Here is a 22737-nt window from a genome sequence, read left to right on the forward strand (position 1 = left end):
TATGATAATACACACAAATTATAGGTATCTAGGTATATAAGACGTTTCGTCACGTACAGCCGCTTTTCTGAGACGGCGAACGAAATAAAGAGTATACGGTGGGGTAAGATGGGACACCTTTAGGACATAATATCCAAATATCCTGACAGAAAAGATGTCCCGCCTGCACCCACCCTATTATAACAGATAAACTGTGCCATAATTTGTTATATTGTCTCACAAGTTGAATAACCATGGCCTTATCAAAAAGGTATCTTCAAAAGGTGCGCTGAATTTGGAAGTTTCTTTAGTATAGGCATACATAAACTATTTCACTTTTCAATTAGGTGCTGAGACTGGTCAAGTCAAATCCGTTCCAATAACCGAACCGCCGCCTTCTTACGAGCACGTCACAAACAACCGTCTTGCCTTCGTGTGTAGGGACTCTCACGCCGATGGTTCACCGCCAGCTTACACTACAGTACATCATACCGACAATGAATCGGACACAGTGTTTGTAGAGGGGGTGTAAAAGTTTAATTGAAAAAAGCAAAACGGACGAAGATCTTAGACGATTAATCATGCCCTGACCCACGGCGTGCTATAACATAAAGTGGGCCATGTACTGACCGAATAAAAAGTCATTACGCTTTGAACAAAAAAAAACGAAGATGAAAGTCAGACATTTAAAGATGTACTGACCAAAAGCGGGAGAGAAAGATCACGCAAGCATTTTTTTTGTTGGAGATACCTTTAATTTTGGCCAAAAAGAAAACCAAAAAATGAAACCTGTCACCTTAACTTGATATAAATGCCATGCAACAACTCTTACCTACAGAGTTATCTTTGGTCTTCCATAATTTCCCCACCAACGAGTGGAACGACGGATTGAGTTCCATACATTGGATGTTCATTGCTGTAGTCGTATAGTAGGGTGGAGGAAGATGGGACACCTTTTCGTGCTATTTTCTCGTCTCATTTAGTAGTAAACAAAGAATTATAAAACCGTATCCTCACAACTCCCATGGACCGTTGTTAATTGTTTAAAGCACGATCAGGATATTACGTGCTAAAGGCGTCCCGTCTTTCCCACAATACTATATATATTTTAGCAGCAAATCCATTTACTGTGCGCTAGCTATACTGTGTAACTTATAGTTGGTCCCTTTATCGTTTTTTAGTAATACAATTGATCATTTTAAATGTTATACGCATTAAAGTTTCCTTTTACTACGATGGGCCATGCATTCTGGATTGATTTAAAAGATCGTCACGCGAAAACCTGATTTATTTTTCGAAGGCATGAAATGTGACGTGTTCATGACGTCACAGAAAAAGAACGCTATTTGCACCGCGGAAAAAAGGTTCCGCAGATAAAAGTGCAGATCTTTAGTTTGGGAAGTCTTAAAACTTTGGCAAAAAGATGAAGAACCACAGACCGCGCGCTTTCTACGTAAAAGTTTTATCAAAAATGTCTTATCTCGTATAAGCACTCGGCAGATAATGCATACCGTACACCAACTAATGCATTCGCCGTGATTTTTTTGTGAGAGGTAAAATCACTTTTACGATTTCTCAGCGTTTTAGCGGTTGCGGGCCGTTGTTGTTGTTGTTGTATAATAGAAAAGAAAGGCAGCGACCTGGGTTATCGTTATTTGCCTTGCAGGTCCCATCGCCAAATCGTCGAATCATCGCACACGCAAATAAGGATGCTCCCATCTTTTGAGAAAGCGGTTTGTCTGATCGTTGTTGTACATCGGATATTACTAAGTGTGAAACACCTGTGAACGAATATTAGATTAGAGTTTCTTAACACGAAACTGCGCGTTAAGATATAATAAAGGAATTGAAAACAATGAGATACTTGGCTAGATTTAATGTTGTTTAATTAATTAGTTTCTTACAATATATTGTTTGCAGGCTGTAACGGTAACGCGTTTTGCCGAATAAATTTTGTACTTCTCTTTTATTTATAAGCGTGTTTTAACGACTGCCGTTTTACTGTTGACGTTTTTTTTGCGACTTTGTAAAGTTTTCCGATCTTTTTCGTTACCGTAACATAGGAGACAAAAATTTTATTGAAACAAAATTTATAAAATAATTGCCTTGTTTTATTGTGTTTACTTTTCGACCTTGTTGTGGTCGGCAAATTGTACTCTGGCTTGGCTTAAAACGTTTAACGTTTTACCAAATGTGAAAAATGGCGACCCAATTAGGAGACGCCTGAAACTTGCTCGCCTACACAAACCACGGAAATAATACAAAATTTTCACAACTACTCAGTTTAAAAAATCCCGTACATGCAAATTCTTACACCCTGAAGCGTAGTATTTTTAGCACGCATATGCAAAATCTTACACCCTGCAGCGCAGTATTTTTTAGCACGCAAATAAACGCATCTCAAAACAAAAAAAAAACTCTCAAGCGTGTGAAGAAACATTTTGATTTAGTTAGAAGAGGAATTAAAAAAAAGATTTAAATCCTATTTTCTCAGCCATTTTTTATTCCAATTTGCTTATACGATAAGCGGCATAGTAATATGCTGAATTTGAATATAAAAAAGCATTACGGTGCTGTTTTTCAGCCAAATACTTATTTATGTCTCTAAAGATTGGAAAGAATAAACAGAGCAGACACGTGCGCGGATAAGTCCGGGATTCTAAGAAAAAACAATTACACGCACTTAGGCTTTGAGACCACGAACGGATAATCATTTGAGTTAAAAAACAGCCATTAAAACTAGCGTTTCTCCTATATACGTCATAAAGGATTAACGAAGTTTTAAGGTTCGAAATGTGACAGAATTTGATATTTGTGGCATACGAGTAAAAAGGGCAAATACTTGTGAAAAAAAATTATACAGCTTTGTACAAATCGTAACTGCTTGCCAATTGTATAAGAACTGCTTATATACAATTCTGTGTTCTGGTAAACGTATAAAAAGAAACAAAATTTCCCATTAAAATAGTCACATCCTTCGCTATTTACTCCCACGCATTTTATTCCCGATTTTACAACGGTAATGACGACACTACGATGTAAGTTACATATACCGTGTCGCATCGTACAGATGTTTCACTAAGTTTACGTTTGGCGACCATTAATACATTTTTAAAATCAGTTGCTTTATTTATTTGATTTTCTATACTTTTGGTTAAATAGTTTAACTTCGTTTTTCCAAAGTTTGCTTTCGGTGAAAAAAAAATTAAAAATAAACAAAAATGAAGTTTAAAAACAGTTTTGACACAGAAAATACTTTGAAAAAACAAAAATACTTACTCTTAAAAAGGCAAAAAAGTAATGCAACAATAAAATACAATGTAGCAAGACATTAAAAACTTACTTTGACTTAGCGGGGTCTAAATGGTCAAGCTCCCAGATAAAAGTTTTTCCATACTGGTTCCCAACAGCAAGGTACTGAATGTAAAAGAAAAAAGGAATTTATTAATATTTCTTGCCGAAGTAGGGCATGATTAAGTCGACATGGTATAAAATTAATTTAACACATTTCAAAATATAAAAACAGTACCTAAAAAAGAACTTACCAGGTACCATAAAAATATATATATAATTGTGTAGTGTTTTATAACTAAAACTTATTTTTAAAAAGTTTTAATAATTTTTTTTAATATTCAATTATCTAAAAAAGATTTTAACAGTTTCACATACATTTATTATTTACCACTAAAACTTATTTTATAAATAATTTCAAATATTTTACATGTACCTTGTGCCAGTAATCAATGGCAAACCTCATGTACCAAATATCACAATGTTGGAACTCCAGTCTGCTTAGAACTGTCACATTTGATTCTTTAGGTTTCAGCTGGTTAAGACTGCAGTTTATTGAACCCGGTTTCCAACATACTATACAGTTTTCACACGACTGAAAAGATATATTTTTTAGGAGAAATGTAAAAAAAATTCATAAGCTGGCACGAGGTGTATGAAACAAAACATCCGTTTTATAAAGATTGTGGCTTAATTTTTTAGATTTGGCAACAAAATGTATGGTTTTACTAAACTCTGATAGTAAAATGTAAAAAATACGTTTTTTAATCTTTTTTTTAGACACAATCTTTTCTAAACAATATTTTTTTGAATTTGCAACAAAATGTATGGTTTATAAAAAATACCTTGGATAGAATAAAGTCCCCAAACCACCTTGCACAATCTACATAGTTTTTGTGGATGTCTCTTGTAGAGAAATATGGATTATGGAAGTGAAGGGTGGGGAAAGGCCTGGTGAATAAATTACATTAAAAATAGCTGATATTTTTAAATTCATTTTATCGCATAAAATGAACCACATGAGACTTATATAAATAAAAATAAAAGTTCCTGCTTTTGAACACTCAATATTATGCATATATGCCAATTGCATAGGCACAGTGTAATTAATAAATTACTAAGTATACAGGGTAAAAAAAGCAAATTACTGTAACAAATTCTGGGACTCTGACCCTGATCTGGTGCTCATTGATTCTTTATGAATAAGACCTGGCAATGCCATTTAGGCGAAATATATATCCTTTATTATACAATTAGTTGGACTTGATTTTTGTCTGTTATATTTTCGCAGCACCAGATTGTTAGTAAACAACTTATTTTAATGTTTACTTGTCATTAGTGTTTGGTTTGTAGACTTCTGATGCTTTAAGTGCCGACTTTAAATCTTCACCATCAAAATTCCATATCTTTAATGAATGGTCCATCCCACAAGATATTATTTTGGTCCCAAAAATGTTAAAATCCTGAAAATAAGAGACACTCTATTATATATATTGGAGAGATGGGTTAAAACTGGCCTAAATCCTAGGTTCTCATTGAGAACTTCACAAGGACTGTTACCCATATAGAACAACGCTATACACATGATATAACAATAAGTTTCTGATAATTGTTTTATTTGTTTTGATGTTTTTAAACTTTAAAATGTAAAAAAAATGTGACTAAAATATAGAATAGCCTAAATTCTTGGTTCCCTGGTTATTTGTTTAGGTTATATGCCAAATGGGGGAAAATATAGATCTGAAGGTCTACTTGAAAACTTTCTACCGATGTAAAAAGTACTTTAAATTTTATTCACTGCATAAATACTCACACAACTTAACACTTCGTCTCTGTGACCCTCCACTCCACTAAACATACAAACAAGAACATCAGTTTTAATATTCCAAACCCTCAGGGAATGATCCTTAGATGCACTGAGGAGAATTTGAGGCATTTGTGGATGGAATTTCAACTCATTTACTGCATTTCCGTGCCCGATATAATGCTGAAAACCAGGGTAGTTTAAAGAAATTTAATTAAACATTACACAGTTTTAAGACCTTGCCAAAATAATAAGTAATTTTACAAAACCAGAAATAGACAATTTTTTAACATTAAAAAAAAACACACTTGAAATTTATTAGTACAATTTGTGTGTTTTTAGTTTAACAGGTGCTGTTTAGTACAAATGTAAAATTTTAGCTGTTTGAATAAAAAAAAATTAAATGGTGGCGCTAATTTTAAATAAATACAAAACGCAAATAAGCACTTAACAATTGACAATAATATAAAGGTATAAACTTTTTAATAATTGGAAAACAATAATATAAAGTAATAAACAATAATATTTTATATTTGTGAAACAACAACATAATACGAAACAATAATAAAAAGTTATAAACTTTTTTATAATTGCGAAACTTCACTTACTTTAATACACTGTTTCGTTGAAACGTTTAAAACACGGATAATTCCTCGTGATCCAGCCACAGCAAGCAGGGGATGACCACTGGTAGAATCAACAGTCCATGTGCACGAGTAAAAGTTTTCTTCACTCTAAAATGAAATTTTTGTCACAAATATTTTTCCCCACTTTGGTATTAAAAAAACGTCTAAAACATTTTTTTTAGTTAAATAAAATTAAAAAAAAAGGGAAAATTGGAAGAAAAAATCAAAATTTAAGAAAGTAAGCTAAAGACCTAACTGAATATTTGGGTTATTGGGCAAAGCAGGCAAAGCAGTACAAAGCATATAATTACTGACACTAGAAAACTCAATTGGTATAACCCACTAGTTCAATAAATTTTTAAAATGCTCAGAACACTAAAAAAAATGTTTAAAACTAAACACCTCAGGATCAGAATATGCTTGCAGAAGTTTGATATAACCATCATCTCTGCATTCATAAACAGCGATTCTATTGCTTCCCACAGATGCAAACATTGGGTATTCGTCCTTGGACGTCTGGTGGCAAAATGAAACACCAAACAATGGTTGGCCATGGTCTTCCTGTAATAGTTGGTTATTTATTTAATATAACATGTTTTATATATCTCTTCGAAAACGATGGCAATGGCCCATGGTCTTCCTGTGAATTGGACATTAACAGTTGTGTAAGATTTAAAAAGGCATCATTTTTTTCTGAATAATAACTCGAGAATGAAGGTTTTTTCAAAGGGTTTCCCATGACATCTATGGTCAATTTGACTTTGAAAATAGTATAGTCCAAGGTTATTACACTATTAAAACTAGTTTAAACTAGTTTATACAGACACTTAGCTAAAAATAACAGTTTAAATTACGAATGTAATGTAATTAGAAATACAATTGGCTTTAGTAACGAGTATTGCGCGACGAACAAAGTTGTTTTTACGCGTGCCGATGAGACAATGACGGAAATCGTTATAAATAACCTAAAAACGTTGTAAACATTACGAATATAAAACGCTATACAGATATATATATATATATATATGGAACGCACCTTTAGCGAGTTAGTGCATTTAAACAATCCTTTGGCAGGTAGCTTCTTCGAAATCTTGCTTTTCCCTTTACCGCGTTTCGTCTTTTGCGCTGGTCCTGTTTCGTTTACTGCAGTATTTTCGTCCTTGGTCGAAATCACCTGCTTCGGTAAGTTGTTTTCATCTTCGTTTTCATCTTGCACCTTTGGGTTTATGTTAGGGGATTCTACTTCCATGTTTGAGACAGCACCCTCGCGACAAAAGATACTCGTAGATTTTAGCGGCGTGTTAAATGTCGGGCCTTTTCTCGCGCCAAATTAACGCTGACTCATTTTACGTTTCGGAATTTGTGACTCAGCGTATCGATAGCCGCGAATTCGATTTATTTTGAAACCTTGAGTTTTACGTGTAAGTAAAGCCACGGTGTGAGTCCACGCGTCAATATGACTCGTGTAATATCGGAAAGCTGTGACAAGAAAGTGATTAAGTTTGAAATTCTGTCAGCAATAAAGCAGTGCAAAAAGCGTGGACTCAAAGAAACAACGAAATGGTTAGTGTGTTTGTAGACATCGTAGTATTTAAATAAACAAATATAACTTTTATCCTCGTATGGCGGTGCAACTAGACTTGTTAATAACAAGGATATTCTGGTTCATTAAATTACTCCAACTCAGTGGTCACTGGTCACTAATAGGTTGTAAATTGTCAGCCATACGCAGAAACAACACACCCACAAAGTTACTTACTTGGTAAAGCTGGCATGATGTGTGTAAAACAAAACACCCTTGGTTTAAAATTATAATGACTGTCATTTTCTAGCCCTGTGAAGATAAAGCAAGTTACATTCATCGTTACATCTCCTGTGTTATTACTAGTGTTACATTCACCACTTTGCATCCCAGGTTGGCTGAGCTATCTTTAGCATTGGATTGTACCCCGGTCAAACCAAGCCAAGATTACACAGAGAAGTTTTATGGGAGTTCTAACCACTTTGAAGAACCAAGGTATAAAATTGCTTCACTAGTTTTAAAAACAGCTCTGCTTTTTAACTGACATTCTTTCCCACACAATTTATCCATAGCGTGTTTTAAGTTTTTAACAACTATTGTTTTGCTGTTAATTTCCTTGTCTTCGTTTTTAAATAACATGATCTTTGGTATCTTTTAAAAATAAAAATTACGTTATGTTAATTAAAAATATGAACTTTTTAGCACAGACCATTTAGAAAAATAAATAACTAACTGATCAGCTCTGTTCAACTCACATGCAATTGTAATTTGTTCCTGTCCTGACTAAAAAGGTTTGGTTTCGGAAAAAGTCTATAAAAAGTCAATATAGTTGTATTTTTCATTTACAGCACCCCACACAACAAAGACGATGATATTTATGAACTTGCCAAGTCTTACTTTGATATAACAGAATATGACAGAGCCGCCCATATATTATTAAGTTCTAAAGAAGGGTCATCGCATTTTCTTCATGTCTATTCAAGATACTTGTCTGCACTGAGAAAGCAACAGCTACAACATCTATACAATCATAGTACGGTGTTTTGCTAACTTTTAGTACTTTTAATTGTTGGAGCAGTATTTCTGAAGTGCAAAGCATTAAGATTTTTCGTAGACCCCAGCACTGAATTTACTCAAAAAAACAATTATAACAGGCTTAACAGCCATCTCTAGAGTTTACAGATTCTATTCTGTTACTATTGTGAGCATATGTCTTCTTTGAAAAAATACTTAACCGCAATTTCACCAACCAAGTGTTTTCCAAATTCTCCGCCATATATTTACGATTGTTGCCCTCCCACATGGATAAATAAGTTACATTGATTCATTTACATAAGAATGATAAGACACTTATAACTGTTTTTTTTTAATTTTTTTTGTTTTTCAATCCAGGTACATCAGAGAGAGCACTCGGAAAAAATGAGGTTTTACGAACTTTGAGAAGCGATTTAGCGCGAAAATATAAATCTGATGAACTCGATGCTTACTTGCTTTACCTTTATGGTATCTTGCTCAAGAAAACATCGGAAATGTCGACGGCACTTCAAAGAAACGAAGTGATAACTGTGTTATGTAAATCGGTGAAAAAGTTCCCAATGAACTGGGCTGCTTGGCACGAGTTGTCTTCTTTAATTCCCGATCAACAGATGGTACATTCCTTTACTTTAAAGTTAAATATATGCAAATAGCTCAGTTTTTAGTTTATTGTTAAATAAACAGTGTATTTTTTGCATTACTAAACACAACCTGCACAAACTACACAAATAAGAATTTATTGATTTTATTCATAATCCAGTCCACAAAATATTTTTTTTATTTAAAAATATCACTGGAAAGTCAGCTTAATTGACCATATTATTTAACAAGTTTATATATTTTAAGCTTTCTTTTATTCCAGCTTTCTTCCCTTGAACTTCCCGCCCACTGGATGAAAGATTTCTTTCTTGCACAAACACATGGAGATCTTATAAACGCTGACGAAGCACTTAATCTTTACGAACTTTTAAAAAAAGCTGGGTTTCAAGAGAGTTGTCACATCAAGACACAAGAGGCTATATCTCAACACAACAGAAGAAGTAGATTTACAACTTTGTTTAAAACCATTATTCTATTTCTGATATTATTTTTTAGTAACTGCTGACAATAGTTTGTTATTTTTTTAAAATTCGAATTATTTTGTTTTATATTGGTGATGTCGTATGAAGCACATCATAATATTCATGTTATAACGACTGTAGTTTTACCGCCATGCAAGGATAGAGCGAGTTATATTCATTCATTGGCTCAAAAATGTTATCAGTGCCTTAATATGTTATTATGCCATTATTTGATGTTTAATTAATGGTTAAACAGTTGTACAAATCACAGACGTTTTTTAAGTGTATTAAAGTTATTTAAAACATCCTGTTTTATCTTTTTCATCCAGTTTTCGACGAAGCCATCACTTTACTTGAAGAAGTTCGAGCAAAAGACCCATACAGACTTGACGACATGGATATCTTATCCAATATGTATTATGTTAAGGGTAGAAGGGCTGATCTTGCCCATCTTGCTCACCACTGCACTCAAGTGGACAGATATCGGGTCGAAACATGTTGCATTGTTGGTGAGAAGTTTTTAATTTTTTTTAAATTTACATTTTTTTTCCTAGTTTTAAATATCCCGTGCTGTGGCTCTCTGTGGTTTAGCTGCTTGAATCATTATTTTTTTGCACTAAATATTAGGTCCTAAAGGATCTCGCCAAAATAAAATAGGATAGAATGAGTTTAAATCAAATAGAATGGGTTTAAATCAAATGTTTCTAAAATAGATGTCTTCTTTCTGCAGGTTTTTAAAAGCTGGTCTGTATATTTTTAATTCCCTTTTTCTTTATTTTGTCATTTATATTTATTTGTTTAAAAACGAATCAATTTATTTCTTCCCAGGTAATTATTACAGCATCCGAACTGACCATGAGAAGGCGGTTATTTACTTCCAGCGAGCTTTGAAACTTAACCCAAACTACCTGAGTGCATGGACCTTGATGGGGCATGAGTTTACTGAGGTTAAAAATACTTCTGCAGCCATTCAGGCGTATAGGTAAATACTTGAACTCCGGTAATGTTAACTGATTTTAATGTGGCCTGAATCCCAGGTCCTTGACAAAGGCCTCACCCATAAATAATAACAAAAAATATTAACTGTTTTAAAGGGGCCTGAATCCCAGGTCCTTGACCAAGACCTTACCCATAAATAAAAAAAAAAATGTTAACCGTTGAAATTTTCGTAAATCTGACCCTTACCTGCCACGAAACAAAACAGACAAAAATTCGGATTTTATTTGAATAAGAGACTGACGATACAATTCTTTTATTTGTCAATTGGTTTGACTTGATTTTTGACTGTTACGTTTTCGTTACATCAGATCCTTACTGTATTTTTTTACACAAGAATCAACCAACTTTATAAGCACCAGATCAGAGACAGATTTGCGTAATTTATTCTGATTAAATTTTCACTTTTATTTAACCAGTATTTTGTTCTGGTTGCAGAAATGCTGTAGATTTGAATAGAAGAGACTACAGGGCTTGGTATGGTCTTGGGCAAACATATGAACTTCTCAAGATGTATTATTACTCACTTTATTACTACAAACAGGTGAAACAACTGGTTTTATTAACATAACATAATTTTTATTCATCTCTTTACAACCGATAGCGAAGATCATGTTACTTAAAAAATGAAGAGAAGAAAATCAACAGCAAAACAACATTTTGAAATTAGAACCGGGTATTAGCATATGTTTTTATATTTCCAAAATGAATGAACAAATAAATAAATACAACCTATTTACCGTTTTGTGGCAGGAAAACGACAGTAGTTATAACACGGGTGTTCTGTTTTATACACCTCGTGCCCACTTGGGGGTTTGACGCCTATGATAACCAGTACTGAATATTGTGAATAATATTGAGTTAATATTTTACATGCGCACCAAAATAATGACCACTTTGCTTTTAGGCCCATCGATTGCGACCTTTTGATTCTCGTATGTTGATGGCTGTTGGTGAAACATATGAAGTCCTCAAGAGGATTGAAGAATCAAAGATGTGCTATAGAAAAGCACTGGCTGTTGGGGATATTGAAGGAATGGCAAACATTAAACTTGCAAAGTAAGTTGAAAGATATGTTACATCTGTTAAATGGTTTCAATAGCAATTTTCTACAACCCAGTTTTGAAGAAAACTTTTTTTTATGTTTCATTAAATATATTGTACTAAAAGACTAGTTTATAATTGACGCCACTAAAAAGAAATACATAACAATAATAATGATTTTCGAGCTATATAAAGCTAAGGAACATTGTATCTCTTAAATTCACTTTTATACAGCCCAGATTTGGAGATTTTCTATATTTATCTCTTGTTCTTTGTTATCATGAGTCATGATAACGAACGATTCGTGACCGAAGAGACGAAATAATTTTCATTCATTCATTATTTATCTTTTTTCCATGTTTAATAAATGTGTTGTATTGAGACTAATTTATATTTAACATCACTAAGAAAAATATTGATGGTTTGCAGGCTTTATAAGGCCGAGAGCTCCACTGAATGGGCGGCATATTATTATGAACGTTTTGCTCAACAAGCAGAAGAGAGAGGAGTGGTTGAAGGGACAAGCTCACATACAGAGGCATTCCAGTTTCTGGCACGACACCATTTACAACAAGGCAATGCTTTAGATGCTGCTGCATATTATGCTCATAAGTGTTGTGAATATCCAGAGGTAATATTTAATGTTACTCAGTTATTGCCAAGCATATTTATCTATACTTGTATTTTAGCTTTTCCGGCAAAATAAAAATTTCATTTTACGATGATCATTTTGGATACGTATTTTAGCTTTTCCGGCAAAATAAAAATTTCATTTTACGATGAGCATTTTAGGATGATCATTTTTAAACAATGATTATTGCACCTTGATGAAAATGACTTTTTTTCTTGTTATTTGGTATTTATTTTTTCACAAACATTTGTTTAAACGATTGTTTTTTATTTTACTTTCTATTATAAAGGTCCGTGAAGATGGGAAAGCTGTTCTTCGTCAAATTTCTCACATTCGTGGAATTGGAGGCGGAGGAGATGACTCTGATCCGGATGCGGCGATCCGAGCTCATCCTACTCCTGGCAACATCCTCAGACTACGGGGAGCAAATGACAGCACTGATATAGTTATGGATACAGACTCTCCCTCTGCTAGTGTTGGGCCAATTAAATTAAGCTTTTCACCAGGCCAAGCTGAATCAGACACCAGTAATCTAGGTTGAAAAAGATTTTTTTGCCATTTTTGTTGTATTTTCTATCAAGTTCACATCGTAATAGTATGCTGTTGCATGGCTAAATTGTACTGATTTTGCGCATAAAGTTTGAAGAAATGAGTGCTGTTGGTTAAAACAGTTTCGTGGGCAAATTATTAAAATATGAAACAGCAGCAAAACTCTGCTAACGTTTTAGTTAGTTCTTTTGAGAATCCCCAGTTCGTATGTCGTTTGATATATTGGTCGATTTCTACAAATTCATCTGTGATGACGTAACGATAACTCGTTTGTTAGGGCGGTTCGTTAGTTTCTTCGACACACAGACCGATAAAACTACATGAAAACGGCAAGGGTGGTTCTTTTTTTGTTAAAGTTTTACTTTATGTTTTGACGAGACGGCTGTGAACAATGTTAATATATGTAAAATATATGCTAACATTTGGTGTGGGTGTCGGAAGAGCGAAGAGTCTAAATTTCGGCGTCCGTCGGCCAGATAGCATCTAACAAAAAGCGGATTCACGACACAATTCGGTGAAAAGTTATTGAAAATCATTCACACGGAAAAGTATCGTAAGAATGAAATGGAAACGTCACATTTAGAAGGTGTGGACACGAATACATAGAAATGAATGCGTTGGCGTATAACTGTACAAAAGTAATGAACATAATTCGAGCGTATTGGTAAATCGTCTGTACAGGAATATTCTTAGTATTTAAACAAGCCATAAATTTGTTTTCTAAAAGATTGCGAAATATAGGTCGGAAGATAGGTATTACTTGTAGATAATTTACTTACTAGGTCTATAAGTGGACCTATACTGGGACATAGTATTAACTATTAAACTTTATTTGGATTATTTTTGTTGGGAAAATTTGTAAAGGAATATGAACGTGTTACCACTATGGAAGATACGGGAGGTCGCGGACAAAGTGTAAGTTGATTTGTTACATTATTTGGACTGGTAAAGAATCTCCCCCATTCCCTCCCTATGTAATCTGAAACCACTGAACCCAAGGAGTGTTAGGTCCAACCCATATTATTATATACCCCTAACTAACCTCCCATAAGTCATACCTACCTATCTTACTTTCCAGTCTAATCTGTACTGGGGGATTCTTCTTTTTTTCAAAGAAGAACATTAGCATGTAAACCAGAAAATATAACAGACGCACAACATATAATAATACTCCCAATATTAATATATTAAACCCCAATGTTATTACTCTATTTATTTAAATAAAACATCCGTATGTAATTTCACACTATCACAAAAACAGCAGAAAATGGCTTTTGAGAAAATAATATATGCTGAATAATAGCAGTGTACCACCAACGAATAATTAATAAAACTCCATTGTTCCGCAACCTCCAGGACGAATGTAGTGATGAACTACTCGGAGGTTGAGGCGAGAGTCCGGGAAGCGACAAACGATGAGGCGTGGGGGCCATCGGGAACAGTGATGCAGGAGCTAGCTCGGGATACCTTCATGTACGAGTGCTTCCCTGAAGTGATGGGGATGATGTGGAAAAGGATGTTGCACGAGGGAAGGAAGAGTTGGAGGAGGATATATAAGGTGGGTGTGGTTATATATGATATATAAGGTGGGTGTGGTTATATATGATATATAAGGTGGGTGTGGTTATATATGATATATAAGGTGGGTGTGGTTTAACTTGGCCGATCCTAGAGCTATTTCAATTCCTTACCCCTGAATATAATTAGGTCTTTTAGCATTAAGACCACCCCCTATGGGTAAGGAAGGCCATTGGTGTGGACGTGTGGTTTTGATGCTGAGGGCTTGTTTATTGGCAAAGTCACATGCTCATGCTCCTTAAGAGTTATTGAAAATTAGAAAGCTTTCACCTTTCCCTAAGGTTTGTTTTACTGAAAACCTCATTATCACTTTCATTTCAACCACATGTCAAGCATTGGCTTCTAGTTTGAAATATGCATAAAGAAGCCTAACACCAGTATCCATATTTTCCACTTACATTCTATATGGTTGAGGTTCTTGTCAGGGACTTGGAATTAAGGCCAGATTTTCCCATTACCCCAACACCCAGTCAGCTTATTTGTGTCATTTATGCAACCAGTGTGACAATATTTTACACTTATATATTCTAATTTCAAAATACCATTTTAGTCTCTTCTCCTTCTGATGTATTTAATCCGAAATGGTTCAGAACGAGTTGTGACAAGCGCCAGGGAGCATCTTTATGATCTTAAATCCCTGCAAGACTACACATGTCATGGTAAGACCACTTGCTTTCTGCCAGATTTAATAATTCATTATGTAACAGCTTGTTATGTTTGATTGATTGCTATGTTGTTATTCCGGTAATTGGCACGGTTGTTTCTCATGAACTCCTTTCTTTGTGGTTGAAATTGTCTTATTGTTGTTTGTTGTTTAACTTTATTTGTGTTCAATTTTATGAATGATTATAAATAAACATGTGTTTTTAATTTAATGTATGTTTCTGTTTTTCAATTACAGCTTAAATTGTTTTTATCAAACAAAATAATTTTCATATACTGTATTCTGGCTCTGGCCCCTATCTACTACCCAGCATGCGCAACACATTGATTGCTATGTTGTTATTCCGGTAATTGGCACATTTGTTTCATGTTTCAAATGAACTTCTTTTTTTTGTGGATGAAATTGTATTACTGCTATTATATTTACGTTTAGTTGTGTTAAATTATATAAAACAAATGAATGATAATAAATAAACATGTGTGTTTTAGTTTAAAGTCTGTTTCTGTTACAATTTTTTTTATTTTACACACTTTTCTTCCAGTTACAGCTGTTTTTATCAAACAAAATAATTTATACTGTATTCTGGCTCACGCTTTTATTGGATATTTACCTAAGTATTTTTTACTCTTAGCATGTGATTAACGACTCTCATTTTGCTTCTTCCGTTAGCTATTTTAATAAATCTGATCTTTATTACAGGCTGTATTTAAATTAGTAAATAAAATTATGTGTTTTAATTTCCCCAGCATGTCAACGATTGTCATTTTGCTTCTTCTGTTAGCTGTTTTAATAAATCTTTGTCACTTACTGTGTTTAAATTGGTTAACATAAATTCTCTTCTGATCTTGTTACAGTTCAAATCTTAAATAAGAAATATGTTTATTTTAACAGATGAACATGGGAAGGATCAAGGCATCAACGTGCGCAATAAAGTGAAAGACATTATTGCTCTCATCCAAGACAATGAGAGGCTCAGAGAGGAGAGGAAAAGAGCAAAGAAGACCAGAGATAAATACACAGGGTTCTCATCTGATGAGGCGAGGTTTTCATCCAGAGGAAGTAAGTTGTTTGGATTTTTTAGTGTGAATAAAAATTTTGAAACTATTAACCAAACAAATATGTTACAAAAAATTTGTAAAACATGATTGAATCTAAAAATGTACAGTCATTTATATAGTAGCCTGTTATATATATATTATTTGATTCACACAGCCGACACAAGTTATTCTAAGATTGTAATTAAAAATTAATAGAAATAGAATGATTTAATTTCAATGTAAGCACATAATATAAATGATGAATATTTTGAAAATTAGGAATAAAAAATGTGATTCAGAATTAATCTGTTTTATCATAACCTCTGATTTGAATTTAAATAGTTTAATTAAAACGCCAGAAATCTCAGTTTGTTTAAATAGTCATGTTGTAGTGTGTACACATCTTAACAACCTTAATTTTTCCGTTTGAATTTATCTTTTTAATATTTTCATTGTATAAAATATGCCAAATGTAAATCTAATATGTAATGGTTTCTACTTTAAATATAGTTTGTTTAAAATTTAGAAAGAAATCACCAGTAAAGTTTAAAGTAGAATTTTTGTTACCCATATAATATTTATCTATTTTAACCAAATCATTAGTCTTTTCAAAAATCCTAATATATACGATAGAACTACCAATAAAATATTTATTGTAATATGTTAAGTGCCTAATGTATCAATTGTGTATCCAATATACTTCATGGTGTTACCTTAGCTGTTTTAGTTCGACTACTCCTACTTGTTTTATTCATAACTTCCTATAGGCTGAGTATTATGCTAAAGCCATAGATTTTTTCGGAGTTGTAATATCCTGGTTTTCAAGATTTTTTTTTGGCAATCTTTTGCAATTTATGTGTAGTAGGTTAATAGATACAACTATTATGTAAAGTATCTTAATGCTTCGATTTGCTAAATGCTTTTATTTTGGCATATATGATATTCTAAAAGGTATTGATTCACAGATTACAAAATAGGTCAAGTGCCACCTAGTCTAGATATCTGAACCCAATTTTTACGCTAGATTTAATTTTTAATCCTAAATTCCACGTGTATGTAAAGTTTAATACAGCATTTTTTTGAGCATTTTTAAAATATCAAATAAGCATTAAACCTGGGTGTCTAAATCGAAAAGGCTTTATTATATATCTATATAATTAATAATTATATATGTATGCTTCGACATTTTCTTTTTTTACAATTTTTTGCTTTAAATTGATAAAACACTTAAAACACCAACACATAATTTGTCACCTTTACTCAATTTTTCACCTTTTTTTTGTATTAAATTCATCATGTAATAAATGCATATGTATAAAAAACTTAGATTTTTCGCCTCCCCCCTCGCCAAGATCTGATTCTCGGTACAGGAGAGGTAAGACAGCATGTAATGCTTCCATGCATTTCTGTGTTGCCAATCACTCCAATGCCTGTATAATCTCACACTTTCAGTTGATCTATACAGCTTTACTTTTGCCATGCATTTTAGATGTTTATATTTGTAATATGTAGCGTCTTTATGTTAGACTTGCATTCTCTTTGAAGGGACAGTAGGATATGGTTTTATTGCTCTATAACAAGGCTAATAAATTATAAATATCATCATGTCAGTGAATCTAATGTTTTTATTGTATCTTTAGGTGTATTTGTACTATTTGATAATTATTTGACTGTAACATTTCAATACTATTTCCACTGTATCATTTAGTATTTTTACCCCGTGTACAATGAGTACAGTTAAACCAGGGGTAATTTCACGGTCCTTTCCAAAGTTTAGTTTGGTACTGTCTATAGGTTACCTAGGCTATCAAAGCTACTTATATTACTGGTGGTATCAATGGTAGCAGGACATTCCTTATATTCTTAAGCATATTTGCGCAAGACTGTATTATGAGACTCCTTTTAACATAGTCTAGTTAGAATCTGTTTGTTTTAGCAGATCACGCCATGCACTCACGGGTGTGAACAGCAATAAACCATACCACACCTAGTAATTATACAGCCAGTTATTTTAACTAGAAATTAAAGTTTTTAATGTGTCTTCTAAAATCCTGAGTCCCAACTCAATCCAAGACAGTGTTTACTGTTTTGTAATATAAGCCAGTCGCCTTGTAATTTACAAAGTATTTCACTTCTTAGGTAGACATACATAGTAGTATGGTACCTATATAGTCAAGTATCCATATCTTCAGATATAAATTTTAATGTTTAATTTTTATCACCTGCTCTTGGTCCTGATATTCTACCTGTTTTGCTATTACTAAGAAAACCAATTACTTCATGGCTAAATGTTTAACTCTTTAGTTTGTAGGTTTGTAAAACTAGTTTAACATGTGGAAAGCACCATTAGTCATTTACCATTGTGTTATCTCTCAAGTAAAACTTCACTCCTTATTAAATTTCACACAACTGCAATTAAGACATTGACAATGTTTTATTTAAAACGGCAGGAATTTATCCAGACACTTGAACTTAATGTTTATTCAGTGTCTGCTTGTTATAAATCCAAAACCAAATTTCCCAGAATCCAATTTAATAACACCAGTTTCCAGCCAATAATAATTCAAGCATAAAGAATTGTTGTTTATTTAACAATAAGTTAATATAAAAATGTTTAGAATACAGTTTCGTGTAAGTAACTGTCCCACTTTGTCCACCCCCCTTAAAGAATCAATTCTCTTATCAATAATTTATTCCTCACTCTTAGAATTGCTACAATAACGGCAACTGTCGTGTTTTAAACCTGTTCAGGATTGTCCCATAATAACCTTTTCCAATAATTGGCAGTTCTCCCAATTAAGCTTATAACTAACTAAGCTTAAAGAAACTCGTTATATAGTCGGGTAAGATGGGACACCTTTAGCACAAAACATATAAATATCCTGGTCGTGTTTTAAACAATTAACAATGGTTTATGAAAGTCGCGAGGACAAGGTTTTAAAATTCTTTGAATGTTCTTTGTTTACTATCAAAATGTACGAGAAAATAGAATGAAAAGGTGTCCCATCTTCCCCCATTCTACTATATAGTGGGGTAAGACGTGAGACTTTTTTATTCTATTTTCTCATCCCATTTGGTAGAATACAAAGAACATTCAAAGAATTATAAAACTGTATCTTCACGACTCCAATGGACTGATGTTAATTGTTTAAAACACAATCAGAATATTTAAATATTATGTGTGAAAAGTGTCCTATCTTAACCCACAGTACTGTATAAAAATATCTGCATTGCAATCATAGTAGCTTTATATACAACTAGTCCTTATTTCATTGTATGTCTAATTCTTGCTATAGTTTTATCCTTGCGTGCATGTATAGCATAGCTGTGATAATTCGATCTATTATAAATCAATCTTGAGTTGGAATGTTACATGATTTTTCATTTATTACAAACTACAGTGTTTCCCAATCTTTTTTATCCCAAAATTTTTACAGTGTTTCCCAATCTTTTTTTTCCCAGAATATTTTACAGTGTTTTCAAATCTTTTTTACCACTGATCATTTCCAAGTCAGCATACAGTAACACTGGCATAAAACAACAACTCTTATATAACTTGTAATAAATATCGCATAAAATGCTTGTGTATTCCCATGGTTGCGGAACACTTGTATATCAGCAATCATTTATTGTTATTTTTAATTATGCATACGAATGAATTAAATATCCAATTACCAGACTTTCGTGGAATTTTCTGAAAAAATTTTTTTAGTTGGGTTTAATTTACAATTTAACTAATTTCGGGAAATTTTATTTTTGCTATGATTGATCAAAATCATTTGATTAATTGATCTAACCCATTTTATACACTGTGTGAAAGCAATATTAATATAAATTTCAAATAACCTTTTGCGCTATTCAACTTTTAGCAAGTATTCTAATTGTTTTGATGCCATCATTTTTAAGCTTTTTTTATAAGCTAAAGAAAGCACTCTTACTAGTACTCTTACTAACTTTGTTGTTTTAAGAACTTGGCAAAATGACTTTAAAAATATGCCAATTGCTAAAATTAAATATTTTCTGTATTAAAAACATTTATTTCTATAAAGCATTTCTTTTTTCTGTTACATTATAAGTATCTCGGTACCATTGGTATACATTCATAAAAAAATGTTCATTTAACTTTATTACTTTTGTGACAGGCAGTGGATATGACAAGCGTCGTGACACTCAAGATTCGTGGCGTGACGCTGATTCGTATGAAGACAACCCCGGGAAATCGCGTCGACATAATCGTAGCCCCTCCAATTCAATAGGGTACAGGTTAGTTAGGTTACGCAGTGGCAGGAAATCGGCATGCATTTATTTTTTTGTAAATGTGTTTATTTGTTTTAAATATAACGGTTGAATATGAAAAATAAGTTGTATAACAACACGTTTCGAATTTTTTTTTCGTTTAAGGGTAACATTAATCGTCCTGGGATATTTTTATCTCAAAGAAAATGTGTTTATTTATTTGATTTTGAGTGATAAGTGAAAGTTGTAAGACAACACGTTTGGAATTTTGTTTTATCTACACAAGCTAAAATATATAGGGTCCTGGGATATTTTCATTCCAAAGAAAATGTTTTAATTATTTAAATCATATTTGATTTTTGGTCGGGTGAAAAGTGAAAATTAGTTGTAAGCCAACACGATGTAAATTTTGTTTTATCTGCACAAGGTTAAACATTAAGGACTAGGGATCTGGGATTTGAACAAGATTTGTTCCATTATTCCAACAACACTACGACAATAATCACCATTATTTTATAATGCACATAATAATTTTATCAATATTTTGCTTTTAAGTTCAGTTTAATTGAACAAAACGTGTAATAATTCTAATAAATTTACTGTTTTTACAAAATCACACCTGAATCAGCACACACTAACATTTTTTTAGATCATCCTACAAAACAAGATAAAATCCTTTAAATACACATTTTTTCTACTTTTGGCACGAATTTTATGTTGATTTTTTGCAGCCGCACAAATTTTCTCTCACTGCATTTTTCTGCATGGTTTTTATTTTGTCGAAATATTTCGTTTAACTACATTTTCTTACGATCAATTTTTACTTAGTCATACTTTTTTAGTGATGACTCGGCTCCTTCTGACTCGGAATCGAACAATTACTCCAAAGTAAGTTCTTCTTCTAATAAGTTCAGCGACCAAGCAGAAACAGTAACCAAAACCAAAACAACAATGAGTACCAAAACTGAAAGAAGAACAACCAGAAAAGTAGGTTTCTGTCCCTAACTAAAGTAACTTAAATCCCAGGTCCTCGACAAGGACCTCACCCACACAGAACCATGTTAGACCTAGTTATAATGTTATATCCTTCAACTAAACAAGGGGTGTTCACACAATAAAATAACATTGCAACTAAAATTCTATTCTATGTGGTTGAGGTCCTTGTTAAGGATTTGGGATTTAGACCAGGTTATGACCATTACCTCTGGTATATAGGATTATAAGACTTAAAATATTTCTGAAACTAAATGTAATATTTGTCATTATTTTGTCATATGTCTTTAAATGGTAAGCAGATGGTTAAAATGGCTGCTTATGTCTGTTTTAACTTAAACTAAATGGGGTTTCTGTTGTTATTCTAAACATCTTTATACAAAGGTTGACTTAGGAGCAGCAGCCACATATACAGGGGATAACAACACAGCTGTTCCCACAATAACTCCACCTGCTTCACAGGTATCACTAACTTTAAACTGCCATTTGTTTTGAACTGCATGTAAAAACATGATATCTTTTTGAAATCACAATCATTGGTGGTTAATATAAAAATATTATTGGTCAAAGGAAAATTATTTTTGGTTAACAAAATGGTATCAGATACAATGACACGACTGCCACAACTTGTAAAACTAGATCTAAACGTAAATTAAACAGTAGACAACCTTATTTGTATTTAAAACTAAGTAAAAAAGAATAAAAAGTAATGTTTAATGTATTTAAAGGACACATTATATGTTGCATATTTATATGTTGTATATATACTCTTAATTATTATATGTTATATAACATTATATCTATGTTTTATCACCATCGAGACACTTAGACAATACTTCAATATAAGTATCCGGCCCATTAACAGTGCAATATCCTGTTTACAAGTTTAAGTTATATCAGATGATCGGAAAACAGCCACAATTTGTTTTTGGTTTAAAACTTATGTGTTGTGTGCTACTACTAAGTACATTGTATATTTAATGCAACAAAACCTGGTTCATTTATACAGTTATGCAATCTTTTATTGACATTCTATTTATTTTAAGTCAGTGTTTATTTCTCGTGTGCTATAACTAGTGCATGCTTATTTATTGCAATATTACTTCACAAAACATAATTAGTTTACAAAGTTCTGCAATTCATTTATTAATATTCTATTTGTGTTGATACAGTGCGCTATAAGGTACTAAGAACATTCTATATTAAATATAATACAACATGATTAAATCATAAAAAAACAACTTCTTTACGAATTTTGTATTTTTATTGAGTCCATATTAATTTGAAAGGTTTTATGTACAAATTTCAAACAACTCACCTAACTAACTGTTAATGGTCCCACATTACAGGATGCAGCTCCAGCTTCGAACAACGCAAACTTACTAAACGACATTTTCAGTCCTACTTCAAGTGAAAATACTGGAGACCTTTTATTTGGTAAGTTGGTAAACATATTCTAAATATTTCCCATAATTTCACCTACAATTCAAGCCTTATATATCAGGAATACACACATGATATGAAAATTCAAATTTTAATATACCTTTTCATTCTATTTTTTTTACCCATTTAGTAGTAAACAAAGAATATTCAAGGAATTATAAAACTGTATTCTCACGACTCCTATAGACTGTTGTTAATTGTTTAAAACAAGATCAGGATATTATGTGCTAAAGGTATCCCTATCTAAC

At 32.6% G+C, this 22737-nt stretch overlaps 4 protein-coding genes across 7 annotated transcripts in view; 3 read left to right on the top strand and 1 right to left on the bottom strand.

The window, feature by feature from the left end:
* LOC104265924 overlaps positions 1-1373 on the top strand; it is a 3834-nt gene extending 2461 nt beyond the window's left edge. Inside the window, exon 4 of the mRNA XM_009861085.3 lies at positions 327-1373. Within this exon, the coding sequence (XP_009859387.1) occupies positions 327-511 (185 nt within the window). The 3' untranslated portion in view covers positions 512-1373. The remainder of the gene's footprint in view (positions 1-326) is intronic.
* LOC100180904 (polycomb protein eed) lies at positions 1250-7016 on the bottom strand. Its single transcript, XM_002128576.4, has 9 exons — positions 6737-7016; positions 6103-6261; positions 5683-5808; positions 5084-5257; positions 4600-4733; positions 4116-4221; positions 3707-3865; positions 3323-3396; positions 1250-1760 (listed from the first exon to the last, which is right to left on the bottom strand). The coding sequence occupies exons 1-9, from the start codon at positions 6947-6949 to the stop codon at positions 1631-1633; spliced, it is 1275 nt and encodes a 424-aa protein (XP_002128612.1). The 5' UTR covers positions 6950-7016; the 3' UTR covers positions 1250-1630.
* On the top strand, positions 7009-12711 carry LOC100182501 (cell division cycle protein 23 homolog). The gene is made up of 11 exons (XM_002128680.4): positions 7009-7263; positions 7616-7717; positions 8071-8255; positions 8615-8871; positions 9120-9297; positions 9648-9827; positions 10147-10300; positions 10753-10858; positions 11222-11373; positions 11788-11989; positions 12279-12711. The coding sequence occupies exons 1-11, from the start codon at positions 7157-7159 to the stop codon at positions 12528-12530; spliced, it is 1875 nt and encodes a 624-aa protein (XP_002128716.1). The 5' UTR covers positions 7009-7156; the 3' UTR covers positions 12531-12711.
* Positions 12712-13253: 542 nt separating this feature from the next.
* LOC100183269 (clathrin interactor 1-like) lies at positions 13254-22521 on the top strand. Of its 4 annotated transcripts, none has more exons than XM_009861208.3 (9): positions 13254-13453; positions 13895-14096; positions 14667-14775; positions 15672-15839; positions 17145-17192; positions 19960-20080; positions 20896-21040; positions 21431-21508; positions 22396-22521. In XM_009861208.3, the coding sequence occupies exons 1-9, from the start codon at positions 13407-13409 to the stop codon at positions 22504-22506; spliced, it is 1029 nt and encodes a 342-aa protein (XP_009859510.1). In that variant the 5' UTR covers positions 13254-13406; the 3' UTR covers positions 22507-22521. The 4 variants fall into 4 exon arrangements, with proteins under 4 accessions (XP_009859510.1, XP_026691505.1, XP_026691506.1 ...); XM_026835704.1 differs by having other exon boundaries at positions 19960-20074; XM_026835705.1 differs by lacking the exon at positions 17145-17192 and having other exon boundaries at positions 13255-13453.
* The last annotated feature ends 216 nt before the right edge of the window (positions 22522-22737 follow it).

The sequence above is a fragment of the Ciona intestinalis genome, chromosome 8, assembly GCF_000224145.3.
Source record: "Ciona intestinalis chromosome 8, KH, whole genome shotgun sequence".
Classification (NCBI taxonomy): Eukaryota; Metazoa; Chordata; class Ascidiacea; order Phlebobranchia; family Cionidae; genus Ciona; species Ciona intestinalis.